Source organism: Oncorhynchus gorbuscha, linkage group LG17, assembly GCF_021184085.1.
Source record: "Oncorhynchus gorbuscha isolate QuinsamMale2020 ecotype Even-year linkage group LG17, OgorEven_v1.0, whole genome shotgun sequence".
Taxonomy (NCBI): Eukaryota; Metazoa; Chordata; class Actinopteri; order Salmoniformes; family Salmonidae; genus Oncorhynchus; species Oncorhynchus gorbuscha.
The window spans coordinates 28,239,227-28,267,168 of NC_060189.1; the positions used below are offsets into that span (position 1 = coordinate 28,239,227).

The 27,942-nt window shown below is 45.8% G+C and overlaps 3 protein-coding genes across 4 annotated transcripts; 1 reads left to right on the top strand and 2 right to left on the bottom strand.

Annotated features, from left to right (window-relative positions):
- Positions 1 to 2,034: 2,034 nt before the first annotated feature.
- LOC124001504 (cardiolipin synthase (CMP-forming)-like) lies at positions 2,035 to 5,831 on the bottom strand. The gene is made up of 7 exons (XM_046308328.1): positions 4,892 to 5,831; positions 4,492 to 4,629; positions 3,192 to 3,321; positions 2,922 to 3,007; positions 2,653 to 2,721; positions 2,429 to 2,520; positions 2,035 to 2,320 (listed from the first exon to the last, which is right to left on the bottom strand). The coding sequence occupies exons 1-7, from the start codon at positions 5,441 to 5,443 to the stop codon at positions 2,230 to 2,232; spliced, it is 1,158 nt and encodes a 385-aa protein (XP_046164284.1). The 5' UTR covers positions 5,444 to 5,831; the 3' UTR covers positions 2,035 to 2,229.
- Positions 5,832 to 6,003: 172 nt separating this feature from the next.
- mcm8 (minichromosome maintenance 8 homologous recombination repair factor) lies at positions 6,004 to 13,633 on the bottom strand. Its single transcript, XM_046308326.1, has 20 exons — positions 13,376 to 13,633; positions 12,095 to 12,231; positions 11,823 to 11,903; positions 11,506 to 11,588; positions 11,251 to 11,400; positions 11,081 to 11,181; positions 10,809 to 11,007; positions 10,616 to 10,701; positions 10,296 to 10,444; positions 10,133 to 10,207; positions 9,892 to 10,027; positions 9,762 to 9,792; positions 9,515 to 9,655; positions 9,301 to 9,442; positions 9,017 to 9,212; positions 8,716 to 8,929; positions 8,435 to 8,644; positions 8,239 to 8,315; positions 7,189 to 7,378; positions 6,004 to 7,083 (listed from the first exon to the last, which is right to left on the bottom strand). Exons 2-20 carry the CDS (start codon positions 12,222 to 12,224, stop codon positions 6,991 to 6,993), a joined length of 2,484 nt encoding a protein of 827 aa, XP_046164282.1. The 5' UTR covers positions 12,225 to 12,231; positions 13,376 to 13,633; the 3' UTR covers positions 6,004 to 6,990.
- A 253-nt stretch (positions 13,634 to 13,886) lies between these two features.
- Positions 13,887 to 27,837, top strand: LOC124001831 (beta-soluble NSF attachment protein-like). 2 transcript variants are annotated; one of them, XM_046308947.1, is made up of 10 exons: positions 13,887 to 14,099; positions 24,266 to 24,348; positions 24,455 to 24,571; positions 24,833 to 24,879; positions 25,159 to 25,236; positions 25,510 to 25,565; positions 25,779 to 25,863; positions 25,953 to 26,057; positions 26,217 to 26,285; positions 26,406 to 27,837. In XM_046308947.1, exons 1-10 carry the CDS (start codon positions 14,002 to 14,004, stop codon positions 26,556 to 26,558), a joined length of 891 nt encoding a protein of 296 aa, XP_046164903.1. In that variant the 5' UTR covers positions 13,887 to 14,001; the 3' UTR covers positions 26,559 to 27,837. The 2 variants fall into 2 exon arrangements, with proteins under 2 accessions (XP_046164903.1, XP_046164904.1); XM_046308948.1 differs by lacking the exons at positions 13,887 to 14,099; positions 24,266 to 24,348; positions 24,833 to 24,879 and having other exon boundaries at positions 24,464 to 24,571.
- The last annotated feature ends 105 nt before the right edge of the window (positions 27,838 to 27,942 follow it).

Below are 27,942 nucleotides of genomic sequence, written 5' to 3' on the forward strand. Positions count from 1 at the left end.
AAAGGTGAAATAAAAAACTAAATAAAAATGGTAACAATTTGATTTGGTGAGGTGTACATGGACAGAGGGGTGAGGAGAGGGACTGACGTCCTGAAGACCTTAGCTCTGTGGGATACCGCTGTCTTCTTTGGACGACCTGTACTCTGGGGGCTCGCCTGCCAGGTACAACTGTGTGTGTGGGCAGATGATGCCAATTACATTGATCATATGTGGTTGTTACCTACTTTAGTTGAGTGTCTGCTAAATAAGTGAAATGTAAAATGTGTGTGGGTGTGTGTAGGGAGAGCAGGGTGTCAGTTATGTTCTGGAGCTCATGAGAGATGAGCTACATCTGGCGATGGCCCTGGCAGGTAACCACTATCCATAGCTAATTAAGCTACTCTGGCCCTTACCTCATTGTCTCTTAATTCTAGCCCTCAACTCCAATCCTTTCATTTATCCAAGCATGTGTACTGCATACTTGGAATGTCTGAAAGTGGGTATTGCAAAAGTGGGTGGATCAACAGTGATGTGTATAACATCAGCACTCCGTTATTGGTTAGACAGGCCATATCCCGGTGGGCAATGGGTCAGCTTAATGTTAAAATAGCAGCTACCTGAAACAGTTGAGTGGAAACAAATCTGCCCAATTAGCTAATTCGCTTTCCAGACACCAACTTCTGTTCATCCACCCTGTTCTTTCGCCATGTCAACTTTCAGACACACTCCACATATGCAGTTACCCATGACTGCATGTATCTGCACTGACCTGAGTTCACAGAGGTGAGGGGTTGAACTGTGTATTTTGTCTGCAGGATGTTGTTCTCTGGCGGAGGTTAAAAGATCCCTTGTCAGAAGACCTGAATTCACCTCCGGGATCTGAAGTGAAGAAGCTGAATTCTCTCACACACAAATTGGATTTCAAGGCACCAGCCATGTAACACCTGGATAAATTAATGATTTAATAAATTAGTCAATTGTAGTGATCCTCGCTGCTTTTCAAGTTTCCAAAACACTACAAATCTGATGTAATGTACTGATGAAATAACCCTCATCACCTGGTATAATTTGCAGTGGTGGGAAAAGTACCCAATTTTCAACTTGAGTGAAAGTAAATATACATTTAATAGAAAAAGACTGAAGTAAAAGTCACCTAGTAAAATCCTACTTGAGTAAAAGTCAAAGTATTTGGCCTTAAATAAGTATCAAAAGTATAAATAATTTCAAATTCCTTATATTAATCTAACCAGACTGCATGATTTTCTTGTTTTTTTATTTACAGGTAGCCAGGGGCACATTCCAACTCATAAATGTACAAACAAAGCGTGTGTTTAGTGAGTCTGCCAGGTCAGATGTAGTAGGGATGACCAGGGATTCTCTCTTTAAGTACATGAATTAGTAATGAGTACTTTGGTTTCAGGGAAAATGTAGAGTAAAAAGTACATTTTCTTTAGGAATGTAGTGGAGTTGTCCGATTTAAATAGTAAAGTACAGATACTTCAAAGTACTAAGTCGTTTTTGGGAGTGTTTTTCATAAGTATTTACCACTGATCATTTGAAGCCTCATTAAATCATGTTTCTTTCCAATATTACTGATGTTGCAGTTTGACTAGCCTTGCACAGCCATCCTTCCCAATCTTGTCTCACTGAACCATGAGCTTCTTAGGGTTTGACTAAACCTGCTGTATTGGAGAAATCACTAAGCTAGGAGACAGAACTCCCGAGTGGCGCAACATGGGTAGGCCGTCATTGTAAATAAGAATGTGTTCATAACTGACTTGCCTAGTTAAATTAAATTTTTAAAAACGAATGACAATACAAATATCAATAGTCAATCTTATAATCAACAGCTGGTGACTTCAGTAGACCAGCAGATGTCACTAACACAGAGCTTTGACACACTAAACCTTCTTGGTGCAATTGGTGGCTATGTTGAAAACGTCCCCATCGCATACACGTTTAAAATTCCCGCCACACACACTCTTGCAGAATCCTGATCTTCTTTACAGACCATACTAGCAATCTAAACAAGGAGTTGATAAATACGGCAGTAGAGCAGGTTTATCGTTTAATCACATTCATCAGATACAAAACGTTCCCATGGCAATACTGAGATTAAAAATACACACTCATTTTGGAGTCTTTCCAAACACACGTGGGTGTGTGTTCAACTTGAGTACTCAGGCGCAACAATGGTTGTGGAGTGTATTAAGTTGCAACCGTTACTTGGCGCTTGCTGAGTTGCCATGGTTACTTGGTGCTGTTGAGCACAGCGACAGTCTTCATGCCATAGTGATAGTAGCTGTAGCCTGACACAGTCGTCGTTACCGCTGTGATATACCTGCACATAAACACAGTATTACCAACACATGCGGAACAAAAACAATGAACCATTTAGAGTTTCAGAGTGCAGTGTGTCAAAACAGACTGCCTGTGGTGCGTGTCTTACCATAGGGCTTGCAGGAGCGGACTGTCTGTGTAGTGAAAGACAGGCGAGGCCAACGATGCTGCTACTAGGAAGAGCTGGATCGCTGTGTTCACCTGCACGCAAGCATACAACCCACACACACGATTAACCAACTAGACAAACGACTGAGGACTGTTGTATGACTTTTTTTGCATGGGTATTTAGATATATGCGTGTGTTTGTATATATAAGGTACAGAAACTTACCTTGCTGAGGGTGGTGGGTTTGAGCTGCGCTGTTGTGTAGCAGGGGTTAAAAAACTTACTGAGAGTCACCTGGAACGAGAGAGAAGAGAGCAAGAGGAGGGAGCGGAAGATAATTATTATGTAGTCTAAAAAGAGCAACGCCAAAGATCTAGACGCAACAAAGTTCTGGATCCACTGCCATTCATCTCCTCATTCCTGTATCCTACTGATGGGCAAGTGTCCGTGACAGCCCTGAACCAGCCCGCTGTGTGTGTGTGTGAGAGACTTACAGGAGGTGGGACAGTCTTGTATCTGACGTAGAAAACAGCCGCTATCAGACCAAGGTCTCTGGCTATCACCAACACTGTCAGGGGAGCTAAGAGAAGACATGGTCAGAGGTGCTGGAAGACCACAAATTAAACAACTAATTCATTTTTGCTTTCAAATGTGTCTTCTACATCTATGAGGATTGTGTTGACATTGTTTGGGATTATTAGCACTGTAAACAGAAAGATTTAATTGAATTTCGCAGCAAGGAAGGACTGCATTTCAACACACACCTGGGATGAGCTGTGCGTAGGTGAGACTGATGTAGAGAACGCTGATGAGGATTTTATCAGCCAATGGGTCGAGTGCGCTGCCCAGCGCAGACTTCTGACTGGGCCAGTTACGGGCTATATAACCATCCAGCTACAAAGACAACACACAGGGTTAACAGTGTATGTGTGTATGGTGGCGTATTATTATTATTATTATTATTTTTTAAATCAAAGTACACTATATATACACAAAAGTATGTGGACACCCCTTCAAATTAGTGGATCCAACCATTTCAGCCACATCCGTTGCTGACAAGGGTATAAAATCAAGAACAACCATGCAATCTCTATAGACAAACATTGGCGGTATTATGGCCTTACTGAAGAGTTCAATTACTTTCAACGTGGCACCGTCATAGGATGCCACCTTATCAACAAATCAGTTTGTCAAATTTCTGCACTGCTAGAGCTGCCCAGTCAACTGTAAGTTCTGCTATTGTGAAGTGGAAACGTCTAGGAGCAGCAACGGCTCATCAACAAAGTGGTAGGCCACACAAGCAATGTCAGCACAATAACTGTTCTTTGGGAGCTTCATGAAATGGGTTTCCATTACCGAGCAGCCACACACAAGCCTAAGATCACCATGCCAATACCAAGACTCGGCTGGAGTGGTGTAAAGCTCACCGCCATTGGAGCAGTGGAAATGCGTTCACAGGAGTGATGAATCTGGGTTCGGCAGATGCCAAGAAAAGGCTACCTGCCTCAATGCATAGTGCCAACTGTAAAGTTTGGTGGAGGGGGAATAATGGTCTGGGTCTGTTTTTCATGGTTCGTGCTACGCCCTTTAGCTCTAGTGAAAATAAATCTTAACACTACAGCATACAATGACATTCTGGACGATTCTGTGCTCCCAACTTTGTGGCAACAGTTTTCCTGTTTCAGCATGACAATGCCCTCATGCACAAAGTGAGATCCATACAGAAATGGTTTGTCAAGATCAGTGTGGAAGAACTTCACTGGCCTGCAAAGAGCCCTGAGCTCAACCCCATTGAACACCTTCAGGATGAATTGGAACGCTGACTGTGAGCCAGGCCTAATCGCCCAACATCATTGCCTGACCTCACAAATGCACTTGTGGCTGAACGGAAGCAAGTCCCCGCAGCAATATTCCAACATCTAGTGAAATGCCTTATTGCAACAAAGGGGGACCAACTTCATATTGATGCCCATGATTTTGGAATTAGATGTTCAATGAGCAATGTCCACATATTTTTGGTGATAGAGTGTATTTCAAGCGGTGTGTGTAGGCAGGTGTGTGTACCACGTCAGTAAATCCAGCCAAAGCAAACAGCCCAAGGGAGAGGTGAAAATGTTGCTCAGTTATCAGGATTCCCAGGACTGGAGCCAGTGCAATGCGACACACACACAGCAGGTTGGGGATAGTCCATGGGTTCTCATACTGAAACACACATAGAAAGTTTTTTTTTAAACACTGGTTGAGCAATATTTAGTGCAGAACTCTGCATTGTTCATATGACTAGAGAGTGTGTGGTTCTTTGTATTTAAAACATGCTGTGACAGCAAGGGAAACCAGCCCTAAAAGTAGACTCAGCATTATGGCAGAATTTAACCTACAATGGGACAACTTCCTGCACACAGACAACAACAATGAATTAGCAAAGACTACCACTTGTCTTACCACACCGACCTACACCACCTACCAGTTCTTTAAATTTGAACAGTCCTTGACCAAGATCAGACGGTCTATCAGCTGGCTGGGTGGTTTCCCTCAGGTCCACTCCAGGTGGGCCGTCGGCTGGGGTCTCACGGGGTTTTCCACTACAGAGACCTCTCCAGCCTGGAAACACACCAGAACTCACTGGGAACAACCTCAACCCCAGGAGAACATGAGAGTTAGACGAGGAGTGATCCGTAGGGTAAAACCTAAAGCGGTCGTCGTTACCCTGCGTCCTCTCGTGACCTCCGCGGCGACAATATCGGGAGACGCTTTCCGTGGAACCCTTTAGCTCTTGGCCGCTAACCTCTGGGGTCGTTGGGCTGGGGATGTGCGTGTCCTGCGGGGTGTGTGTGTGATATTGTGTGTAGCTGGACCACTGGGCGACAGAGGACACTCTGTTTTTAAGTCTCTGCAGCAACTTCAGTTCTATCCTCACACACACACCTGTCTGCTGCTGCTGCCGCCATGACGCAGGAATTGCCCAACACACACTTCTCGCACACGCCAAGTTATTTTTAGAAACCGACAAGAACATCGCGAACAAGACGCGACTTACAAACTAACCTCATTTACAACGCTTTGCACACACAACTGTTTTTACACCTCCCCGCTGGCTCATATTTGTCCTGTTTCCTTAGTATCAACCAGCAGCTCTAGCCGATCAAGCCAACGTGTTCCATGTTTTCTGCCGTATTCCGCGACAGTTTTACGACGTCGTGGTATTGGTGGATATCACCAGAGATAGATACAAGCATCTCTGATGCCACTTAACAAATCCCCCAAAACCCTGATTTGAAAGGTTACCTAGTTTTGATCATTTGGATAATTATAATCCGATAATGCAGGATGTGTCACCATTTTGGTCGTTCAGAGTGCATAATCTTACCACTACCTGCCTCATTTTCTCTCAAATGTAAAGGTTATTTATTTCACGCCTGCGCACTTCAAGACAAATCCTTGAACCAGTCACTTGCGCCACAGCTGAACAAACAGCGCGAGCAGTGGACTCTATACGCAGCTGCAAAGGAGTCTGCAAAACCTTGTTGTTCCTAATATTTTCAACATTTACTTTATTTGATCAAAATGTCCATAATATTTCTAGCTTATTTATTTTATCACATTCGTCCCCAAAGCAGTTAAATTACAAGATTTGCACAATACAAATAGTCAAAATACATTAACATTGGTCAGGAATTCATATTAAAACAGATTCATTATTAATGTATTAACCCGTTATATATTAATATACAGTACCAGTCAAATGTTTGGACACACCTACTCAAGGTGAAAGTCAGTCAATATGGAATATTTCAAGAACTTTGAAAGTTTCAAGTGCAGTCGCAAAAAAAACATCAAGCGCTATGATGAAACTGGCTCTCATGAGGACCGCCACAGGAAAGTAAGACCCAGAGTTACCTGCAGGGGATAAGTTAATTGGTGTTACCAGCCTCAGAAATTGCAGCCCAAATAAATGCTTCACAGAGTTCAAGTAACAGACACATCAACATCAACTTTTCAGAGACTGTGAATCAGACCTTCATGGTCAAATTGCTGCAAAGAAACCAATACTAAAGGACATCAATAAGAAGAGACTTGCTTGGGCCAAGAAACACGAGCAATGGACATTAGACCAGTGTAAATCTGTTCTTTGGTCTGGATTCCAAATGGGAGATTTAAGTAGGTGAAAGCATGATGTCTGCATGTGTGGTTTCCACCGTTTAGCATGGAAAAGGAGGTGTGATGGTCTGGGGGTGCTTTGCTGGTTAAACAGTCAAATTCTAAATAAATCAAAGGCACACTTAACCAGCATGGCTACCACAGCACTCTGCACTGATACGCCAACCCATCTGGTTTTCGCTTAGTGGGACTATCATTTGTTTTTCAACAGGATAATGACCCAACATACCTCCAGGCTGGAGGAGATGAAGCAGACCCTGGAATGAGTAGGTGTCCAAACTTTTGACTGGTACTGTACAGATATACATCTCAGTATTGGAAGAATTCACGAATAGAACAACCAATTCTTTACAAAACATGTGTATTGCATTATGTAACAGCAGGTCTTTAAATGATGTTTGTGTGTTATATAGTCTGTAGCTGGTACTGTCTGTGTCCTTTCTTCAGCAGGTAGCCTTGTTCATTCAGAGAACTGATGAAACCTTCAAAGTCTGCAACCTGAATCAACACACACACACACACACACCCTTTTGAATTCCACAACCTGCAACATAAGTTGTCGTAAGACCGAAAGCAACAGACAGGGGTGTGTGTGGGTGTTACCTGTATGTTGAGGTCCTTGGCCAGGCTGCGTAGCTGTGTGAGGTCGTACAACATGGTGTGTGTGCGCTGAGCGTGTGTGTTGAGCGCAGTGATAAATCTCTTGGCAGCCGAACGCTGACTCATCCCAACACCCAGTACTGACCGCTCAAAGTCCAGACCTCCACTACCATCAGAGAAGGTATCTGCCAGACTGACACACACACCAGAATGTCCCCCACAGAATTGTCCCTTTTATTTGAGGGTCATTTTATAAATCTGTTTTATCGTTCAGAAATGAAAGCACTTTATCTAGTCCTCCCCCATTTGAAAGTATCATAAGTATTTGAACAAATTCACTTATAGTGTAGTCAAATGTTTTGTATTTGTTCCCATATTCCTAGCATGCATTGACTACAAAGTTGTTGAATGCATTTGCAGTTTGTTCTGCTTGCATTTCAGATTATGTTGTGCCCAATATAAATTAATGGTAAATAATGGATTGTGTCATTGTGGAGTCACTTTTATTGTAAATAAGAATATAATGTTTCTGAACACTTCTACATTAATGTAGATGCTACCATGGATTACAGATAATCATGAATGAATCATGAATAATAATGAGAAATCTTTCGAGGTATAAATATCATACCTCCCAAAAAATGCAAACATGTTTTGAGGGCATGATCTCTGTGCATCTGTAACGAACTCACCCATCATTATTCATGATTCTTTCAATACTATCTGATCATGGTAGCATCCATATTCATGTAGATGTGTTTAGAAACATTCTGTTCTTATTTACAATAAGTGACAGTACATTGTGGACCCCAAAAGTGAATTTGTCCAAATACACCTGACACTTTCTAAATGGACTTGATACATATAGTACATTCATTTCTAAACGGTAAAACAGATATGTATGGAAATACCCTCAAATAAAAATAAATTCTGTAATCACCCCTTAAAACATTTGATTTCAAATCCAAACTGCTTGAGTAGAGGCAAATTAAATGTTTTCGCTTCACTGTCCAAATAAATACGTAGGGGAATGTATGTGGGATAATGTGTTACCTGTGTTTCATGATCTCCACTACGTCTTCAGCGTCACTCTTGGTCGCTGTCTCTCTGAGCTCCAGCTTCGCCCGTGCCTACTCACACATAGTCACATAGTCAGGGCACAGGCTCAGGTCTGTGTGACATGTTAGAGACTTTAGGATGTGTTATGATCAAATTGCATGTGTGTATTTGAGTGAGTGTGTTTGCCTACCTCTGTGAGGCGGATGAGGGACTCCAGCTGGCGTGTGGTGATGGGTGTGCTGTCGACGGGGTGTGTGTGTGAGCGTAGGGAGAGGTAGAAGTCCTGGAGCGTCTGGGCAGCGGCAGTAGAGAGCGAGGGATGAACGTAGCGACGGGCATAACCAACATATTTTCTCAGCAGGGAGTGGGGGATGGGGTCTACACACTCCCCTGGACACACCTAACAGAGACAGACTCAATGTCAGAAATTCCATATATTTTGGTAAAGTACTTTGGTATTTGTGTGGGTACCTGCAGCCGGTCAGAAAGAGGTGTGTCGGAGGGCTCCAGCAGCGAGCTCTGTGATTGATGGTAGTCTCCTCGTGTAACCACGGCACCTGAAGCCCCTCCCTTCCCTGACCTGACGGCCATGACATGTTCCGACAGCCGGCGGTCATGCGACTCATCAGGAACATCCAATAGGAGGAAGACCACGTCAAACCTCGAAAGGAGGGCACTGCCCATCCTACACACACATACACAAAATAAGTCAACTTGTACCTACAGTGTAGCATAAGCTAAAAATGAAAGGTGAAAATGTGTGCGAGTCTACTTGAGGTTTTCGGAGACCGTCTTGGCCCTGTTGTAGTGTCCTCCAGCAGGGTTAGCAGCAGCGATAACAGAGGTCCTAGCAGGTAGGGAACACACCAGACCAGCCTTAGCCAGACTGATGGTCTGCTGCTCCATGGCCTCTAGTAACGCTTGTTGCTGATGGCCCAGCTTATCAAACTCATCTATACAGCACAGCCCTGACACAAACACACAAATGGCACAGATAGGTTGGATGATGACAGGTTGGATGATGACAGGTTGGGATGTAAGCGCACACACCCCTACCTTGGTCTCCTAGTACCAGAGCTCCAGCCTCGAGTGCGTAGTCTCCAGAGCCGGCGTCTCTGGACAGAGTAACGGTCAGCCCTGACGTACTGGTAGTGTTACCACACACATAGATCCCCCTGGGAGCCACATTACACACCGCCTACACACACACACACACACAGTTACAATGGCTAGTTTGAGATTGGCGTGTTTTTAAGTGTGTGCATGTTACCTGTAGCATCTGACTCTTCCCCAGGCCAGGGTCTCCCACCACCAGTATATGAGGGTCTCCTCTGATGGGAATCCTGTTCTTATCATCAGCATGCTTCTGACTGCCTCCAAACAACGCTAAGGACAGGCCTGCTTTTACTAGCTACACACAAACAAAACACACATTTCTTTTTAAACAAACACTTTTTTTGAAACATGGCCACAGCTTACCTGAAACAACATGACCAATGGAAACTAGGCTTACTCACCAGGTGGCCATAGATGGCTGGACACAAGGAGCTGGAATACAAATCACATCAGTCACTCACAATACATAACAAAAGCACTATATTAGTACAGTAGTGTCACAGTAGTATTCTGTGTGTGCGCGTGTCTTACTGTACGATGAGCTTCAGTAGATCAGGTTGGCTGTGTATTTCCTGGATGGCGTACAGCTCCTTCAAAGAGAACTCTATCCCTGATGACCTTTCACCTCCAGATGACCCCTGACCTCCAGCCTCCTTCACTTTCTGACCTTAATTAAGAAGAAACTTGATTGTCCACACAATTTGAAAACACTTCATTGTTTGTCCTCCCAATAACATGAGTAACAACTACACAATAACAGACCTACAGCTACCTTTAGAGTTGCTGACGGAGTTGGCCTCAATGTAGAGCAGGAACATACACTTATCCTTCTTCCCCCTGCTGCCGCCTACACACACCACACAAAACACACACCTCATCAATTACTCAGACAGTGCCAGTGACGTTAACAACTGCGTGTATGTGTGAGAGAATACCGTCATCTTGGCTGACTCTGACTGTTCCAGTAATAGTAACGGTGTCTCCAGGGACCGCACTGTCACAGAGGTCAGAGGTCAGGTGACATTCCACCGTCCGAGGGATCCGCCCTGCCTCCCTCTGCTCTCCTCCAATCAGCTCCTGGACCCTGGGGCACCATGGGAAATAGTTTGCATACACAGCTTCAGTCCCCCAAAACATTTTCCCCTAGCCCATACACCCTAGACACAGACCCCTAGCCCATACACCCTAGAAACGTATGGAGATCTAAGAAGATTGGATAGGCATGTATAAGCATTATAAATAATAGTGTAATTACTTGATATTCTGCCAGTCAACAGTGAGGGTGAGAGGGGAGCTCCTGTTGGGGACGAAAGAACGACTGCGACACTGTGGCTGCACACACTGAAGAAACACATGCACAATCAGCACACACACACACAGCCTGTGGTTCAATCCAATGTAGGTTGTAATGAAAGTGCTCTGTGGCAAGGTGAGTGTATGTGTTGTACCTTGGTGGGCGTGGTGAACTTGCCGTGTGGCAGGGTGAGTGTGTGTGTGTGTGAGCAGCCGGAGCAGGTGAAAGCCAAGCGTGTGCAGAGTGGTCTGATGTTGCTGACACGTACCACGGTCCCCCTCACACACACCAACCGACCAAAAACACTCGCACGCAGCGTCCTCAGGGCTGTCAATGGCTCATAGTTATACAACCTGAAACAAACACACAGTTATACAACCTGAAACTGAGTCAGAGAGAGACCGTGAGAGTGTGTGCGTGTTTTACCTGGCGCTGATGTGGGGTATGTTAATGATGGGTGTGGCTCCCCCAGAAAGCCCTTCCCCCTGTAACTCTGCAGCGTGTCTCTCCAAGTCCATCGTCAAAACCTGACACACACACACACATTAAAATACATAGACACAACTAAATTCAGTGAAGCGTATGTGTATATGTACCTGGTGTATGGCGAGGCCCAGACAGTTGAGGGTGGTCTCTGGTTGTTCTCTCAGCTGATTGGACAGGTCCGGAAGAGCCATACACACCTCCTTATCCTCAACAAGAGCCTTATAGTCCACCAACACACTGCCCTGACGCTCAATCTCATCCTACACCCACACACACACACACAAATTAAGCTTGCCCACTCACCAAAGGCTACTATTTTATAGAGGTTAAAACAATGTGCAGAAATCTCATTTTTGTCATCTTACTTTGTCATAGAGGTGTATCTGTGAGGTGAAGTAGTGTTCAAACACTTTGATCTTCTCCACATACGGAGAACTATCTATGAAACCTTCATACAGGAAACACACACACACAAATAGATCATCACAAAAAAAAATAGGTATATAGACAACACACACTAAAATACAAACACACAACAGGAGGCCAGGCTCGTGGTAATGGCTGGGGCAGAATAGGTATCAAATACATCAAACACATCATTTCCATGTGTTTGATGCAATTCCATTTACTCCATTATTATGAGCCGTTCTCCCCTCGGTAGCCTCCACTGATACACACCTACCTTCAGTGAAGTAGAGGGCCCAGCCTTTATAGGGAGAGAGTCTGTCCAGGGTGGTCTGAGACACACGGGACTGAGAGGACCCTAGAAAGAGACGGCAAGAGAAAGAGATACTGAAGCATCCACTATGGAGTCAGTGTTGTCCCAAAACCAAGGGTTGGAAATCATTGAGGGGGTTAAGGCATATTTAGAGGCTTGTAAGGGGCTAGTCTTACCTCTAACTGTCCCTTATCTCTCACCAGGCTAACTGTGTGGTGTATGTGTCTGACCCATACCTCTTTGAGCACTGGGGGGGCGTGAGTTTCCTCTCCATGGTCTTCCCCTCCATCCCCCTCCTCTTCCCCTCCATCCCCCTCCCCTCTGCCCTCCTCTGCAGGAGCTGTGAGCAGAACCCTCTCCACTCATCTTACACCTGGAAATGAGAGAGGGATACAATAGAGAAATATAGAGAGAATGTAGAAAAAGAGAGGTTCAGGTGTTTGGGGATGAATAGGGATAGCTCATTCTGAAGCCATCCTAACATCCTGAACATTTGTAAAACCATTGGAGAATGGTGCAAAACAGGCTGAAGTTGCTAATGAAGATAGTCCTCGCTCTAATAATGCCTTGTTCCTTGTTGGAGTGTTTCATGGAGAAGGATGTGTTTTTGGTAGATCCATTTGCAGTCAACGAGATGGTGGAGGACACACTGGGAAAGGTGGAGTCAAAGTGACCAGGAGTGGTATTGTGTTGATTGTTGTTAGAAGAACAAAATGAAAGTGCATTGTGTCTTGGGGAATTATCAGAGTATTTAGTAGAACGTTTTAATTTTCTGATCTGGGCACCGGTAAAAGGTGTCATCTCTGGCGTAGCGTTGGAAATTGAGGATGAAAAACTAAAAGCAGAATGTGACCAGGAGTAGTGGAGGCAAGTCAACTGAACCGTATGGTGAATGGAAGGACAGAGGAAAGCCTATCGGTGCTAATATTATTTGATGAAGAATCTCTTCTGACATGTAAAGCTGGGGTATATGAGATAAGTAGTGAGAGCTTATGTGAACAGACCGTTGCAGTGTCTAATGTAAAATGTTATGTTTGGCCACTGGCAAGCGTGTGCAGAAGGAATAAATACGGTATGTTGAGGAAGAGTCAGTGGAATCACGTTCCTGTGTTCCCTGTAAGGGTGAAGAAGGTCGAAGTAGCAAGAATCCGAGCTGTCCACCTGGTCTCCTATGCAGAGGCAGTGCAAATAGCCGAAGGAAAAAGTTCAAATTAGGAAGAAAAGGCAATGGATGCTCCGCGGACCGCCATAGTTCAGGAGAAGAAGAGATGACTAACATAACTCGTTTAATAGAGGAATATGACGCAATTAACAGTCAATTCAATAGCTAACGTTAGCTGTTATGTTGGATGTGAACGACAGCTAACTTAGGTCACCTGAGCTAGCTAACTCAATGTATGGTGAAAAGTTACCACCTAGCTTAACTATCTTCAGCTACCTCACCTGCTACTAGAATAGCGAAATTAGTTAGCTAGCTAACGTTAGCTACAATCGTGGAGACAAATGTTTCTACTCACCCGAGTTGCGTAACTGGGAAACAAACGTCACTTCTAAAGACAAACTTTACAGGATAGTATATACTCCTTGGTTTACGTTTCTTGGTTTACGTTTCATAAGCTAAATGTGCAATGATATTCTTAACTAGCTAACGTTAAAGTAGATATATAAATATATTCCATATATTTGGCTAACAGTTAGCTAGTTAACAAAACAACAGCTTCTGTATTCAGTTTATGATGGTTCTGTTTATTTTTTATTTTTTATCTTTGGCGCAATTTCGAGGCAACTTCCGCTTCTTTGCAGCGGAAGACCATACCAACAGTATAAACAAATACTAATCATAGTTTTGTTTTAAGTCTTGTATGAATACCTTTCTAACACACTTGTTATAGGAGCTAGCAGAAAATATAAATGCAGTATGAATCGTACGAAAAATAGCGTACCGGATTAAAACGTGCAATTTTCTCCAGCTCGCTAGGTGGTGGTGATGCACCAACACTGAGGAAATCAGAATAAATAGTCACACAACCGAATAAGATTCTCTCTCATCAGCACCACCTCTCAGCATCCATTTCCAGCTAAACGGATTCTCCGGAATATTTGTTTTCACCTTGACGACGACACACACACAGCCCAAACAGCGATGGATACCTCCGGGAAAGAGAAGGAGGCGATGCAGCTAATGGCTGAAGCCGACAAGAAGGTTAAATCCTCCGGCTCATTCCTGGGGGGGATGTTCGGGTGAGATGAGATGCACTGGTTTCCTTGTTCAAGTCAGTGTAGGAACACGAGCGCTGATTCAGTCATTCATCACGGAGGGGGGAAGGGTCGATGCGTTGCATGACATTGGACAAAAAAAATCGCGAGTGTATTGGTGATGTAGCTGTATGATGATTAGCCCTACAATAATGTAAATGTTTTAAAAGTATCATTATGCATTAGTGAGGGGGAGAATGTCGGGCCTGTTTGTCGCAGACAGTCAGGCCTCTGCCTTGGGGAGATCTGCAGTGTTCTGGTCATCTGACTGCAAATGGTCAACATTTACTGTTTTACCACCAGGATATCGTTGCTCATTACATATGAAAGGGTAATGGCCTATTATATACACTGCTCAAAAAAATAAAGGGAACACTTAAACAACACAATGTAACTCCAAGTCAATCACACTTCTGTGAAATCGAACTGTCCACTTAAGAAGCAACACTGATTGACAATAAATTTCACATGCTGTTGTGCAAATGGAATAGACAACAGGTGGAAATTATAGGCAATTAGCAAGACACTCCCAATAAAGGAGTGGTACTGCAGGTGGAGACCACAGACCACTTCTCACTTCCTATGCTTCCTGGCTGATGTTTTGGTCACTTTTGAATGCTGGCGGTGCTTTCACTCTAGTGGTAGCATGAGACGGAGTCTACAACCCACACAAGTGGCTCAGGTAGTGCAGCTCATCCAGGATGGCACATCAATGCTAGCTGTGGCAAGAAGGTTTGCTATGTCTGTCAGCGTAGTGTCCAGAGCATGGATGCGCTACCAGGAGACAGGCCAGTACATCAGAAGACGTAGAGGAGGCCGTAGGAGGGCAACAACCCAGCAGCAGGACCGCTACATCCGTGGAGCAGGAGGAGCAGGAGCACTGCCAGAGTCCTGCAAAATGACCTCCAGCAGGCCACAAATGTGCATGTGTCTGCTCAAACGGTCAGAAACAGACTCCATGAGGGTGGTATGAGGGCCCAACGTCCACAGGTGGGGGTTGTGCTTACAGCCCAACACTGTGCAGGACATTTTTAATTTGCCAGAGAACACCAAGATTGGCAAATTCGCCACTGGCGCCCTGTGCTCTTCACAGATGAAAGCCGGTTCACACTGAGCACATGTGACAGACGTGACTGTCTGGAGACGCCGTGGAGAACGTTCTGCTGCCTGCAACATCCTCCAGCATGACCGGTTTGGTGGTGGGTCAGTCATGGTGTGGGGTGGCATTTCTTTGGGGGGCCGCACAGCCCTCCATGTGCTCGCCAGAGGTAGCCTGACTGACATTAGGTACCGAGATGAGATCCTCAGACCCCTTGTGAGAACATGCTGGTGCAGTTGGCCCTGGGTTCCTCCTAATGCAAGACAATGCTAGACCTCATGTGGCTGGAGTGTGTCAGCAGCTCCTGCAAGAGGAAGGCATTGATGCTATGGACTGGCCCGCCCGTTCCCCAGACCTGAATCCAATTGAGCACATCTGGGACATCATGTCTCGCTCCATCCATCAACGCCACGTTGCACCACAGACTGTCCAGGAGCTCCTCATCAGGAGCATGCCCAGGCGTTGTAGGGAGGTCATACAGGCACGTGGAGGCCACACACACTTCTGAGCCTCATTTTGACTTGTTTTAAGGACATTACATCAAAGTTGGAACAGCCTGTAGTGTGGTTTTCCACTTTAATTTTGAGTGTGACTCCAAATCCAGACCTCCATGGGTTGATAAATTTGATTTCCATTGATAATTTCTGTGTGATTTTGTTGTCAGCATATTCAACTATGTAAAGAAAAAAGTATTTAATAAGAATATTTCATTCATTCAGATCTAGGATGTGTTATTTTAGTGTTCCCTTAATTTTTTTGAGCAGTGTAGGTGTAACAGTATAACTTTAGACCGTCCCCTCGCCCATACCCGGGCGTGATCCAGGGACCCTCTGCACACATCAACAACAGTCACCCTCGAAGCATCGTTACCCATCGCTCCACAAAAGCCACGGCCCTTGCAGAGCATGTCATGCAGGTGAAAGAGGACCCAAAAGCGACTTGGCGAAAACAGAGTCTTTAATCCAGTAAAGTAAATACAATCAAAAACACAACTTTCACTCGAAATGACGAGGACAAACTGGAGACTCGATCTTGAACAGCAGGTGAACAGCAGGTTGCCTCGGGAAGGCACTTGAACCAAACAGACTCAGACACCTGCTCACCACGCAGCATCTGAGGAAAACACGACACGACAGGGCGATACACAAACACAGCACGGTGAATTCTAGACAAGGAACCGACAGGGCAGAAACGAATAACAAGGAGAGAAATAGGGACTCTAATCAGGGAAAAGGATCGGGAACAGGTGTGGGAAGACTAAATGATTGATTAGGGGAATAGGAACAGCTGGGAGCAGGAACGGAACGATAGAGAGAAGAGAGAGCGGGAGAGTGAGAGAGGGAGGGGGAGAGAGAGGGATAGAAAGAGGGAAAGAACCTAATAAGACCAGCAGAGGGAAACGAATAGAAGGAGAAGAACAGGGACAAGGCATGATAATCAATGACAAAACATGACAGTACCCCCCACTCACCGAGCGCCTCCTGGCGCACTCGAGGAGGAATCCTGGCGGCAACGGAGGAAATCATCAATGAGTGAACGGTCCAGCACGTCCCGAGACGGAACCCAACTCCTCTCCTCAGGACCGTAACCCTCCCAATCCACTAAGTATTGGTGACCCCGTCCCCGAGAACGCATGTCCATGATCTTATGTACCTTGTAAATAGGTGCGCTCTCGACAAGGACGGGAGGGGGGGAGGGAAGACGAACGGGAGTGCGAAGAAAGGACTTGACACAGGAGACATGGAAGACAGGATGGACGCGACGAAGATGTCGCGGAAGAAGCAGTCGCACAGCGACAGGATTGACGACCTGGGAGACACGGAACGGACCAATGAACCGCGGAGTCAACTTACGAGAAGCTGTCGTAAGAGGAAGGTTGCGAGTGGAAAGCCACACTCTCTGGCCGCAACAATACCTTGGACTCTTAATCCTGCGTTTATTGGCGGCTCTCACAGTCTGTGCCCTGTAACGGCAAAGTGCAGACCTCACCCTCCTCCAGGTGCGCTCACAACGTTGGACAAACGCTTGAGCGGAGGGAACGCTGGACTCGGCAAGCTGGGATGAGAACAGAGGAGGCTGGTAACCCAGACTACTCTGAAACGGAGATAACCCGGTAGCAGACGAAGGAAGCGAATTGTGAGCGTATTCTGCCCAGGGGAGCTGTTCTGCCCAAGACGCAGGGTTTCTGAAAGAAAGGCTGCGTAGTATGCGACCAATCGTCTGATTGGCCCCTCTGCTTGACCGTTAGACTGGGGATGAAACCCGGAAGAGAGACTGACGGACGCACCAATCAAACGACAGAACTCCCTCCAAAACTGTGACGTGAATTGCGGGCCTCTGTCTGAAACGGCGTCTAACGGGAGGCCATGAATTCTGAATACATTCTCGATAATGATTTGTGCCGTCTCCTTAGCGGAAGGAAGTTTAGCGAGGGGAATGAAATGTGCCGCCTTAGAGAACCTATCGACAACCGTAAGAATCACAGTCTTCCCCGCAGACAAAGGCAGACCGGTAATGAAGTCTAGGGCGATGTGAGACCATGGTCGAGAAGGAATGGGGAGCGGTCTGAGACGACCGGCAGGAGGAGAGTTACCCGACTTAGTCTGCGCGCAGTCCGAACAAGCAGCCACGAAACGGCGCGTGTCACGCTCCTGAGTCGGCCACCAAAAGCGCTGGCGAATAGACGCAAGAGTGCCTCGAACACCGGGATGACCAGCTAACTTGGCAGAGTGAGCCCACTGAAGAACAGCCAGACGAGTGGAAACAGGAACGAAAAGGAGGTTACTAGGACAAGCGCGCGGGGACGCAGTGTGCGTGAGTGCTTGCTTAACCTGTCTTTCAATTCCCCAGACTGTTAACCCGACAACACGCCCATAAGGAAGAATCCCCTCGGGATCAGTAGAAGCCACAGAAGAACTAAACAGACGGGATAAGGCATCAGGCTTGGTGTTCTTGCTACCCGGACGGTAAGAAATCACAAACTCGAAACGAGCGAAAAACAACGCCCAACGAGCTTGACGGGCATTAAGTCGTTTGGCAGAACGGATGTACTCAAGGTTCTTATGGTCTGTCCAAACGACAAAAGGAACGGTCGCCCCCTCCAACCACTGTCGCCATTCGCCTAGGGCTAAGCGGATGGCGAGCAGTTCACGGTTACCCACATCATAGTTGCGCTCAGATGGCGACAGGCGATGAGAAAAATAAGCGCAAGGATGAACCTTATCGTCAGACTGGAAGCGCTGGGATAGAATGGCTCCCACGCCTACCTCTGAAGCGTCAACCTCGACAATGAATTGTCTAGTGACGTCAGGAGTAACGAGGATAGGAGCGGACGTAAAACGTTCTTTTAGAAGATCAAAAGCTCCCTGGGCGGAACCGGACCACTCAAAACACGTCTTGACAGAAGTAAGAGCTGTGAGAGGGGCAGCAACTTGACCGAAATTACGAATGAAACGCCGATAGAAATTAGCGAAACCTAAAAAGCGCTGCAACTCGACACGTGACCTTGGAACGGGCCAATCACTGACAGCTTGGACCTTAGCGGAATCCATCTGAATGCCTTCAGCGGAAATAACGGAACCGAGAAAAGTAACGGAGGAGACATGAAAAGAGCACTTCTCAGCCTTTACGTAGAGACAATTCTCTAAAAGGCGCTGTAGAACACGTCGAACGTGCTGAACATGAATCTCGAGTGACGGAGAAAAAATCAGGATATCGTCAAGATAGACAAAAACAAAGATGTTCAGCATGTCTCTCAGAACATCATTAACTAATGCCTGAAAAACAGCTGGCGCATTGGCGAGACCGAACGGCAGAACCCGGTACTCAAAATGCCCTAACGGAGTGTTAAACGCCGTTTTCCACTCGTCCCCCTCTCTGATGCGCACGAGATGGTAAGCGTTACGAAGGTCCAACTTAGTAAAGCACCTGGCTCCCTGCAGAATCTCGAAGGCTGATGACATAAGGGGAAGCGGATAACGATTCTTAACCGTTATGTCATTCAGCCCTCGATAATCCACGCAGGGGCGCAGAGTACCGTCCTTCTTCTTAACAAAAAGAACCCCGCCCCGGCCGGAGAGGAAGAAGGCACTATGGTACCGGCGTCAAGAGACACAGACAAATAATCCTCGAGAGCCTTACGTTCGGGAGCCGACAGAGAGTATAGTCTACCCCGAGGAGGAGTGGTCCCCGGAAGGAGATCAATACTACAATCATACGACCGGTGAGGAGGAAGGGAGTTGGCTCGGGACCGACTGAAGACCGTGCGCAGATCATGATATTCCTCCGGCACTCCTGTCAAATCGCCAGGTTCCTCCTGAGAAGTAGGGACAGAAGAAACGGGAGGGATGGCAGACATTAAACACTTCACATGACAAGAAACGTTCCAGGATAGGATAGAATTACTAGACCAATTAATAGAAGGATTATGACATACTAGCCAGGGATGACCCAAAACAACAGGTGTAAACGGTGAACGAAAAATCAAAAAAGAAATAGTCTCACTGTGGTTACCAGATACTGTGAGGGTTAAAGGTAGTGTCTCAAATCTGATACTGGGAAGATGACTACCATCTAAGGCGAACATGGGCGTAGGCTTCTCTAACTCTCTGAAAGGAATGTCATGTTTCCGAACCCATGCTTCGTCCATGAAACAACCCTCAGCCCCAGAGTCTATCAAGGCACTACATGTAGCACCCGAACCGGTCCAGCGTAGATGGACCGACAAAGTAGTACAGGATTTTGATGGAGAGACTTGAGTAGTTGCGCTCACCTGTAGCCCTCCGCTTACAGATGAGCTCTGGCTTTTACTGGACATGAATTAACAAAATGTCCAGCAACTCCGCAATAGAGGCACAGGCGGTTGGTGATCCTCCGTTCCCTCTCCTTAGTCGAGATGCGAATCCCTCCCAGCTGCATGGGCTCAGTCTCTGAGCCAGAGGAGGGAGATGGTTGCGATGCGGAGCAGGGAAACACCGTTGATGCGAGCTCTCTTCCACGAGCCCGGTGACGAAGATCTACCCGTCGTTCTATGCGGATGGCGAGAGCAATCAAAGAGTCCACATCTGAAGGAACCTCCCGGGAGAGAATCTCATCCTTAACCACTGCGTGGAGTCCCTCCAGAAAACGAGCGAGCAGCGCCGGCTCGTTCCACTCACTAGAGGCAGCAAGAGTGCGAAACTCAATAGAATAATCCGTTATGGACCGTTCACCTTGGCATAGGGAAGCCAGGGCCCTAGAAGCCTCCCTACCAAAAACTGAACGGTCAAAAACCCGAATCATCTCCTCTTTAAAGTTCTGGTACTTGTTAGAGCAATCAGCCCTTGCCTCCCAGATAGCTGTGCCCCATTCTCGAGCCCGGCCAGTAAGGAGTGAAATGACGTAAGCAACCCGAGCTCTCTCTCTAGAGTATGTGTTGGGTTGGAGAGAGAACACAATCTCACACTGCGTGAGAAAGGAGCGGCACTCAGTGGGCTGCCCGGAGTAGCAAGGTGGGTTATTAACCCTAGGTTCTGGAGGCTCGGCAGGCCAGGAAGTAACAGGTGGCACGAGACGAAGACTCTGGAACTGTCCAGAGAGGTCGGAAACCTGAGCGGCCAGGTTCTCCACGGCATGGCGAGCAGCAGACAATTCCTGCTCGTGTCTGCCGAGCATGGCTCCTTGGATCTCGACGGCAGTGTAACGAGCGTCTGAAGTCGCTGGGTCCATTCCTTGGTCGGTTCCTTCTGTCATGCAGGTGAAAGAGGACCCAAAAGCGACTTGGCGAAAACAGAGTCTTTAATCCAGTAAAGTAAATACAATCAAAAACACAACTTTCACTCGAAATGACGAGGACAAACTGGAGACTCGATCTTGAACAGCAGGTGAACAGCAGGTTGCCTCGGGAAGGCACTTGAACCAAACAGACTCAGACACCTGCTCACCACGCAGCATCTGAGGAAAACACGACACGACAGGGCGATACACAAACACAGCACGGTGAATTCTAGACAAGGAACCGACAGGGCAGAAACGAATAACAAGGAGAGAAATAGGGACTCTAATCAGGGAAAAGGATCGGGAACAGGTGTGGGAAGACTAAATGATTGATTAGGGGAATAGGAACAGCTGGGAGCAGGAACGGAACGATAGAGAGAAGAGAGAGCGGGAGAGTGAGAGAGGGAGGGGGAGAGAGAGGGATAGAAAGAGGGAAAGAACCTAATAAGACCAGCAGAGGGAAACGAATAGAAGGAGAAGAACAGGGACAAGGCATGATAATCAATGACAAAACATGACAGAGCAAGGAGAACTACTACTTCAAGATCTCAGAGCAAGTGACGTCACCGATTGAAACGCTATTTAGCGCGTACCACCGCTAACTAAGCTAGCTGTTTCACATCCGTTGTCCAGAAAGGACATACTGTATGAATAAATACATTCCTTCATTATGTCGAGATCACAACTTATTTACACTACATCTCCAAAAGTATGTGAACATCCCTTCAAATTAGTGGATTCGGCTATTTCAGCCACACCCGTTTCTGACAGGTGTATAAAATCGAGAACACAGCCTTGCAATCTCCATAGACAAACATTGTCAGTAGAATGGCCCGTACTGAAGGGCTCAGTGACTTTCAACATGGCACCGTCATAGGATACCACCTTTCCAACAAGACAGTTGTCAAATATCTTCCCCGGTCAACTGTAAGTGCTGTTATTGTGAAGTGGAAACGTCTAGGACAAACGTCTAGGACAACAACAGCTCAGCCGCAAAGTGGTAGGCCACACAAGCTCACAGAACAGGACCTCCAAGTGCTGAAGCGCATAGCATGTCAAAATCGTCTGTTCTCAGTTGCAACACTCACTACCGAGTTCCAACCAGCTTCTGGAAGCAACGTTAGCACAAGAACTGTTCGTCTGGAGCTTTATTAAATGGTTTTCAATGGCCAAGCAGCCGCAAACAAGCCTAAGATCACCATGCACAATGCCAAGAGTCTGCTGGAGTGGTGTAAAGCTCACTGCCATTGGACTTTGGAGTAGTGGAAACGCATTCTCTAGATTGATTAATCACGCTTCACCATCTGGCCGTCTGACAAACCATACAGAAATGGTTTGTCAAGATCGGTGTGGAAGAAGTTGACTGGTGTGGAAGAACTTGACTAGTCTGCAGAGAGCCTTGAGCTCAACCCTATTGAACACCTTTGGGATGAATTGCAACGCCAACTGTGAGCCAGGCCTAATCGCCCAACATCAGTGCTGACCTCACTAATACTCTTGTGGATTAATGGAAGCAAGTCCCCACAGCAATGTTCCAACATCTAGTGGAAAACCTTCCCAGAGGAGCAGAGGCTATTATAGCAGCTAAGGTGGGACCAACTCCATATTAATGCCCATTTTTTTGGAATGAGATGTTCGACGAGCAGGTGTCCACATACCTCTGGTCATGTAGTGTATATCATGATCACGACATAACAAATAGGAGTGTGCACGTATTGATGATGGATTGACAGTATGGCCGAGGTGGAAAACATTAAGTGGATCAGAGCACATATTTTTTTATTGATTGCTACACTAAGTTAGAATGTTAGCAAGCGAAATGTTCCTTGCCTAAATGCACATGGGGCATTTAAGCCCTGAATGATGTCTGACAGCAGCACTGTCTCCAAGGCTGTGTTCCACCCCCAGGACCACAGCATGCAAGCAATAACGCAGCCAACTTGGCTAGTCTTGTGAGTGAGCTAGCTAGCTAGGTAGTCTTGTTACCTAGCTTGCTAGCTAGCTTGTTATCTGTGCAGGTTGTTAGCTTGCATAACTGATATGCATATAATTGTAAGGGACACTTAATGTTTTTATGGATAATATTTCAATTTACAGAGCTTGATCAGATTCAATAACAGCTTCAGAGGCTGATAAATCAGGATTCTGCCATCTAGGCTTTCCCAGGTAAAGCTCCTTGCAAGCAGATCAGCATTCAATGCATTATGTATATGATCAAGAGTGGTTGCACTCTATTCCTGGCAGGCTGATCAGATTCAATAGCATCCTCAGAGGCTAATAAAATGAGCCTTAAATATGAAGTTGCTATTGAATCTAATCAGCCTGCCAGGAATAGAGCACACCCACTCTAGATTATATGCATCAGCCTATAAAGCTAATCTGCATGAAAGGAGCCTTACCTATGAAACAGCCTCCAAGGCAACATCCTGACTTATCAACCTCTGAGGTTGAAATTGTATCTGATCAGCCTGTCAGGAATGGAGCTTACACACTGTAAATTTAAATATTATCCACAAAACATGAAGTGTCTCATATAATTAAATAACAGTTATGGAAGCTAACAAACAGCATAGATAGCAAGCTAGCTTGTTATCTAGCTAGCTAGCTCACAAGACTAGCCAAACGCATGCGATTGGGTGCGGTATGCAGTCTGGTAGACTACCTGTCAGGCATCGTTCAGGGCTTTAATGCCTCACGAGAGCACTGAGATCAATGCAGCCACAGGGCTCCTTGATGAGGTTGTTATCATGCATCTGAACAAATGAATGGATGATCAATGGTACTTTTGATTATCTCGTGATTTCAACAAAACAACTTTTGTTATGTCATGATCACGAGAAAATTATCTTTTGATCTTGACAAAACACTGTTTGTTATGTACTGTAATGATCATGAGATAAATAAGTCGTGATCTTTAGACAACAAGATAGTACTTTTTTTATTCATACAGTATGTCCTCTCTGGACTTCCATATTGGCCTATTCTGTAGAACAGACATGGCTCTCTGACATGTAGAGTAGGCCAGCTCTATTCATGAGATTTTCTTTAGTAGACAACGTTCAGTTTGTATCCTCCTGAATGAGACCGAGTAAACACAACACACATTTTCTGACGATGTCCAGGTCTATAGCTCATATACCTGCCAGTTTTTAACCGTGTGTGTGTGTGTGTGTGTGTGTGTGTGTGTGTGTGTGTGTGTGTGTGTGTGTGTGTGTGTGTGTGTGTGTGTGTGTGTGTGTGTGTGTGTGTGTGTGTGTGTGTGTGTGTGTGTGTGTGTGTGTGTGTGTGTGTATTTCAGGGGGAGTCACCACAAAGTGGAAGATGCATGTGAGATGTACGCCAGAGCAGCCAACATGTTCAAGATGGCCAAGAACTGGACTGGTGGCCACACACACACACACACACACACACACACACACACACACACTGCTGAAATACTATCGATGTTCCATAGACATGATAATTATGTGTGTGTGTGTGTGTGTAGCTGCTGGTAATGCGTTCTGCCAGGGGGCCCGGCTCCACATGCAGCTGCAGAACAAACTGGACTCAGCCACTAGCTTCGTCGACGCAGGGAACGCTTACAAGAAGGCTGATCCTCAGGGTAGGAACACGTATCCACACCCACTCACTCCAAAACATACTAGACTAGAGGGCAAAGCCTCCCTGACATCTGGGACCCTCCCCTTTGATATTAGTCCCTAATAGTAGGTAAAGTATGCTTTTGTCTTTGGTCTCTCTCTGACCCTCTCTGGTGGGAAAACCTAACCTCTCTTACCCTCTGCTCCCTTCATATATCTCCCTGCCCCCTTTTCTCTTTCTCTCTCCCTTCTTTCACGCCTCCCTTTCCTCCTCTTTCTTGTAGAGGCTATCAACTGTCTAAATGCAGCCATCGATATTTACACTGACATGGTAAGCCTAGTACAACCCTTGAGCCCTGACCTCTAATCCCTAACCTGTGACCTCTAACCATACCACTTTCATCTTGAACCTACTTCACCCGTTTCTATGTGCAATTGTGCATGTACTGCGTGTGAAGGGGGCTATGTTTTCTAGCCATCATCGGCTGAGACCGCCGATATGAAGGCTGATACAGTATGTACTGTATATTCTAGTGATTCTGTATCAGCATTGTTGCAATCGACATGTTATTCTCCATCTCTGTCCTAATGATCCACATGTGTATTACAGGGTAGGTTTACTATTGCTGCCAAACATCACATCACCATCGCAGAGGTGTATGAGTCTGAGCTGGTGGACATAGAGAAGGTACGAAACACACACAAAACGTGCACACACACACGCACACACAGAACTCCATATGAACAATACCCCACCTCTTTAAGGAATACCTAGGATAGGATAAGTAATCCTTCTCACCCCCCCCCCCTTTAAGATTTAGATGCACTATTGTAAAGTGACTGTTCCACTGGATGTCATAAGGTGAATGCACCAATTTGTAAGTCGCTCTAGATAAGAGCGTCTGCTAAATGACTTAAATGTAAATGTTAAATGTTTATGTGTGTGTCTTCTGTTGCCCAGGCGATCGCCCACTATGAGCAGGCAGCCGATTATTATAAAGGGGAGGAGTCCAACAGGTGAGTCTCCTATGATGTTTAGTATAAATTAATACTATACCATTCAGTTATGCTACCCTGTACTATTACTCAAATGCTATTGTATTATACTACTCAAGTACTTTCTATCATAGAGATTAGGGAGAGGGAGTTGTCATGAGGGGTTCCCCAGGTCTCTATGCTGGGACCTGTGCTGTTCCTTCTGTCTCTCGATGTCTCTCTCCTCTCTCTCAGTTCTGCTAACAAGTGTCTGCTGAAGGTGGGCCACTACAGTGCTCAGCTGGAGCAGTATCCGAAAGCCATTGAGATCTACGAGCAGGTGTGTTTTGCCTGCATTTTAAAACCCTGAAATGTGATGATCGGTTCTCTCTGAGGGATGTCACAGTGATGTAATGGTGTGTGTGTCAGGTGGCCACCAATACCATGGACAACCCCCTGCTGAAGTATAATGCCAAAGAGTACTTCTTTAAAGCCTCCCTCTGTCACTTCATAGTGGATGAACTCAACGCAAAGGTATTATTATCATCATCATTATTATTAGTGGTTATTGTCCTCTTGTTTTGAAGCAAGACACACGGAGTAGACACATTCTTCATATTATTCCAACTGAACCGAGGGAGTACCTGTCAGTTATTAGTGATGTGTGTGTGTGTTTTGTGTTTTTTTTTATAGCTGGCCATAGAGAAGTATGAGGAGATGTTTCCTGCTTTCGCAGACTCCAGAGAGTGCAAGCTGCTGAAGGTAGACAAGATGAGCGTCTTTGTGTGTGCGTGTGTGTAAAAGACTTCACACTGCTCGTTTAACAGCATAGCTTCCTTCTTCACGAGCCCACACCCATCTACCCTGTCTGTCTCTCTGTAGAAGTTGCTGGATGCCCATGAGGAGCAGAACTGTGAGGCGTTTACTGAAGCTGTTAAAGAATTTGACTCCATCTCTCGTCTGGACCAATGGCTCACCACCATGCTGCTCCGTATCAAGAAGACCATCCAGGGAGATGCTGGAGATCTCAAATAAAGAGAGATAGAGGGGTGGGTTGGGGGAGGATACAAGAGGGAGGGATAGAGAAAAAGATGGCTAGGTAGAGAGAGGATGGAGAGAGGATGGACAGAGAGAGAAGGAGAGGGAGAAAGGGATGGAGGGAGAGATATAGGGTTAGGGCAGTGGTGTGAAGGGAGACAGGTCTCTATGCGTTTGATGTGTTCAGTGTAAATAAGTCCATGGCTCCTGCAGTCTATCGTGTCTTACCATACCTTTCCTCACACTCCTGTCAAAAACGTTATCCGTTTCAACTTAAAATAGGAGTTACCCAGCTGATGTAAAGTTACATCAACTTATCAAGTTGAGTTGACAAAACCAGGGAACAAAGGATTAGATACATTATAGTATACAAGTTCATACAACTTTATATTTTAGGTCAGTGGGGTACACTTACACTCATGTTTTTAAGTTGAAAGCCTTTTACAGTGCATGTCACACTTAACCTTCCTAACCTCTCCACTGAATGTCTTCCCTTGTTTGGGCCCTGTATGTTCATGTTTTAAAGTGTAGGGCTGTACAGATAGTGTGTGAAAAGGTGGTGTGTGTGTGTGTGTGTGTGTGTGTGTGTGTGTGTGTGTGTGTGTGTGTGTGTGTGTGTGTGTGTGTGTGTGTGTGTGTGTGTGTGTGTGTGTGTGTGTGTGTGTGTGTGTGTGTGTGTGTGCCACGCACACAATGTATCACATTGAAGCCAATATATCTGTGCCAGTGCTGGTTGCTGTTGTTTTTGTTGTTTTGTGTGTGTGTGTGTGTGTGTGTGTGTGTGTGTGTGTGTGTGTGTGTGTGTGTGTGTGTGTGTGTGTGTGTGTGTGTGTGTGTGTGTGTGTGTGTGTGTGTGTGTGTGTGTGTGTGTGTGTGAGAGAGAGAGAGAAACAACCAAAGGGACACCCCGTTCTATTCATTCTATTTCTATGGTCCCCTTAGATATGTTTTCCACCCCTAGACACTTCCCCTAACCCGATACACACTTATGATCTGAAAGGATTGGATAGGTATAAGCACACACATATCCAATCCTCTCAGATCTACACATGTGTTCAGGGTCAGAGGTTACAGGGTTAAGGCCAGAGATTATGGGAAGTGTCTGTAATGTAGTGTGTGTTGCTGTGGTGTGTGTATTCCTCTCAGCATGTTGCCATGGTAATGATGTGTGTGTTCAGTGTTGTGTGCAGTCAAATTACAGGTTATCACACATGTTCATGAATTACCACACGTTTGTGCAAAAAATGTACTAAAAATAAAACTTCCAACAAACTTGCATTTGCTGCGGTGTGTTTGTGTGTGCTTGTGTGAAAGAAAGCGAGAGGAGGGGAAATTGTATCTTTCTGTAATCAAAATCAATGTAAAAAAATAATATATTTAA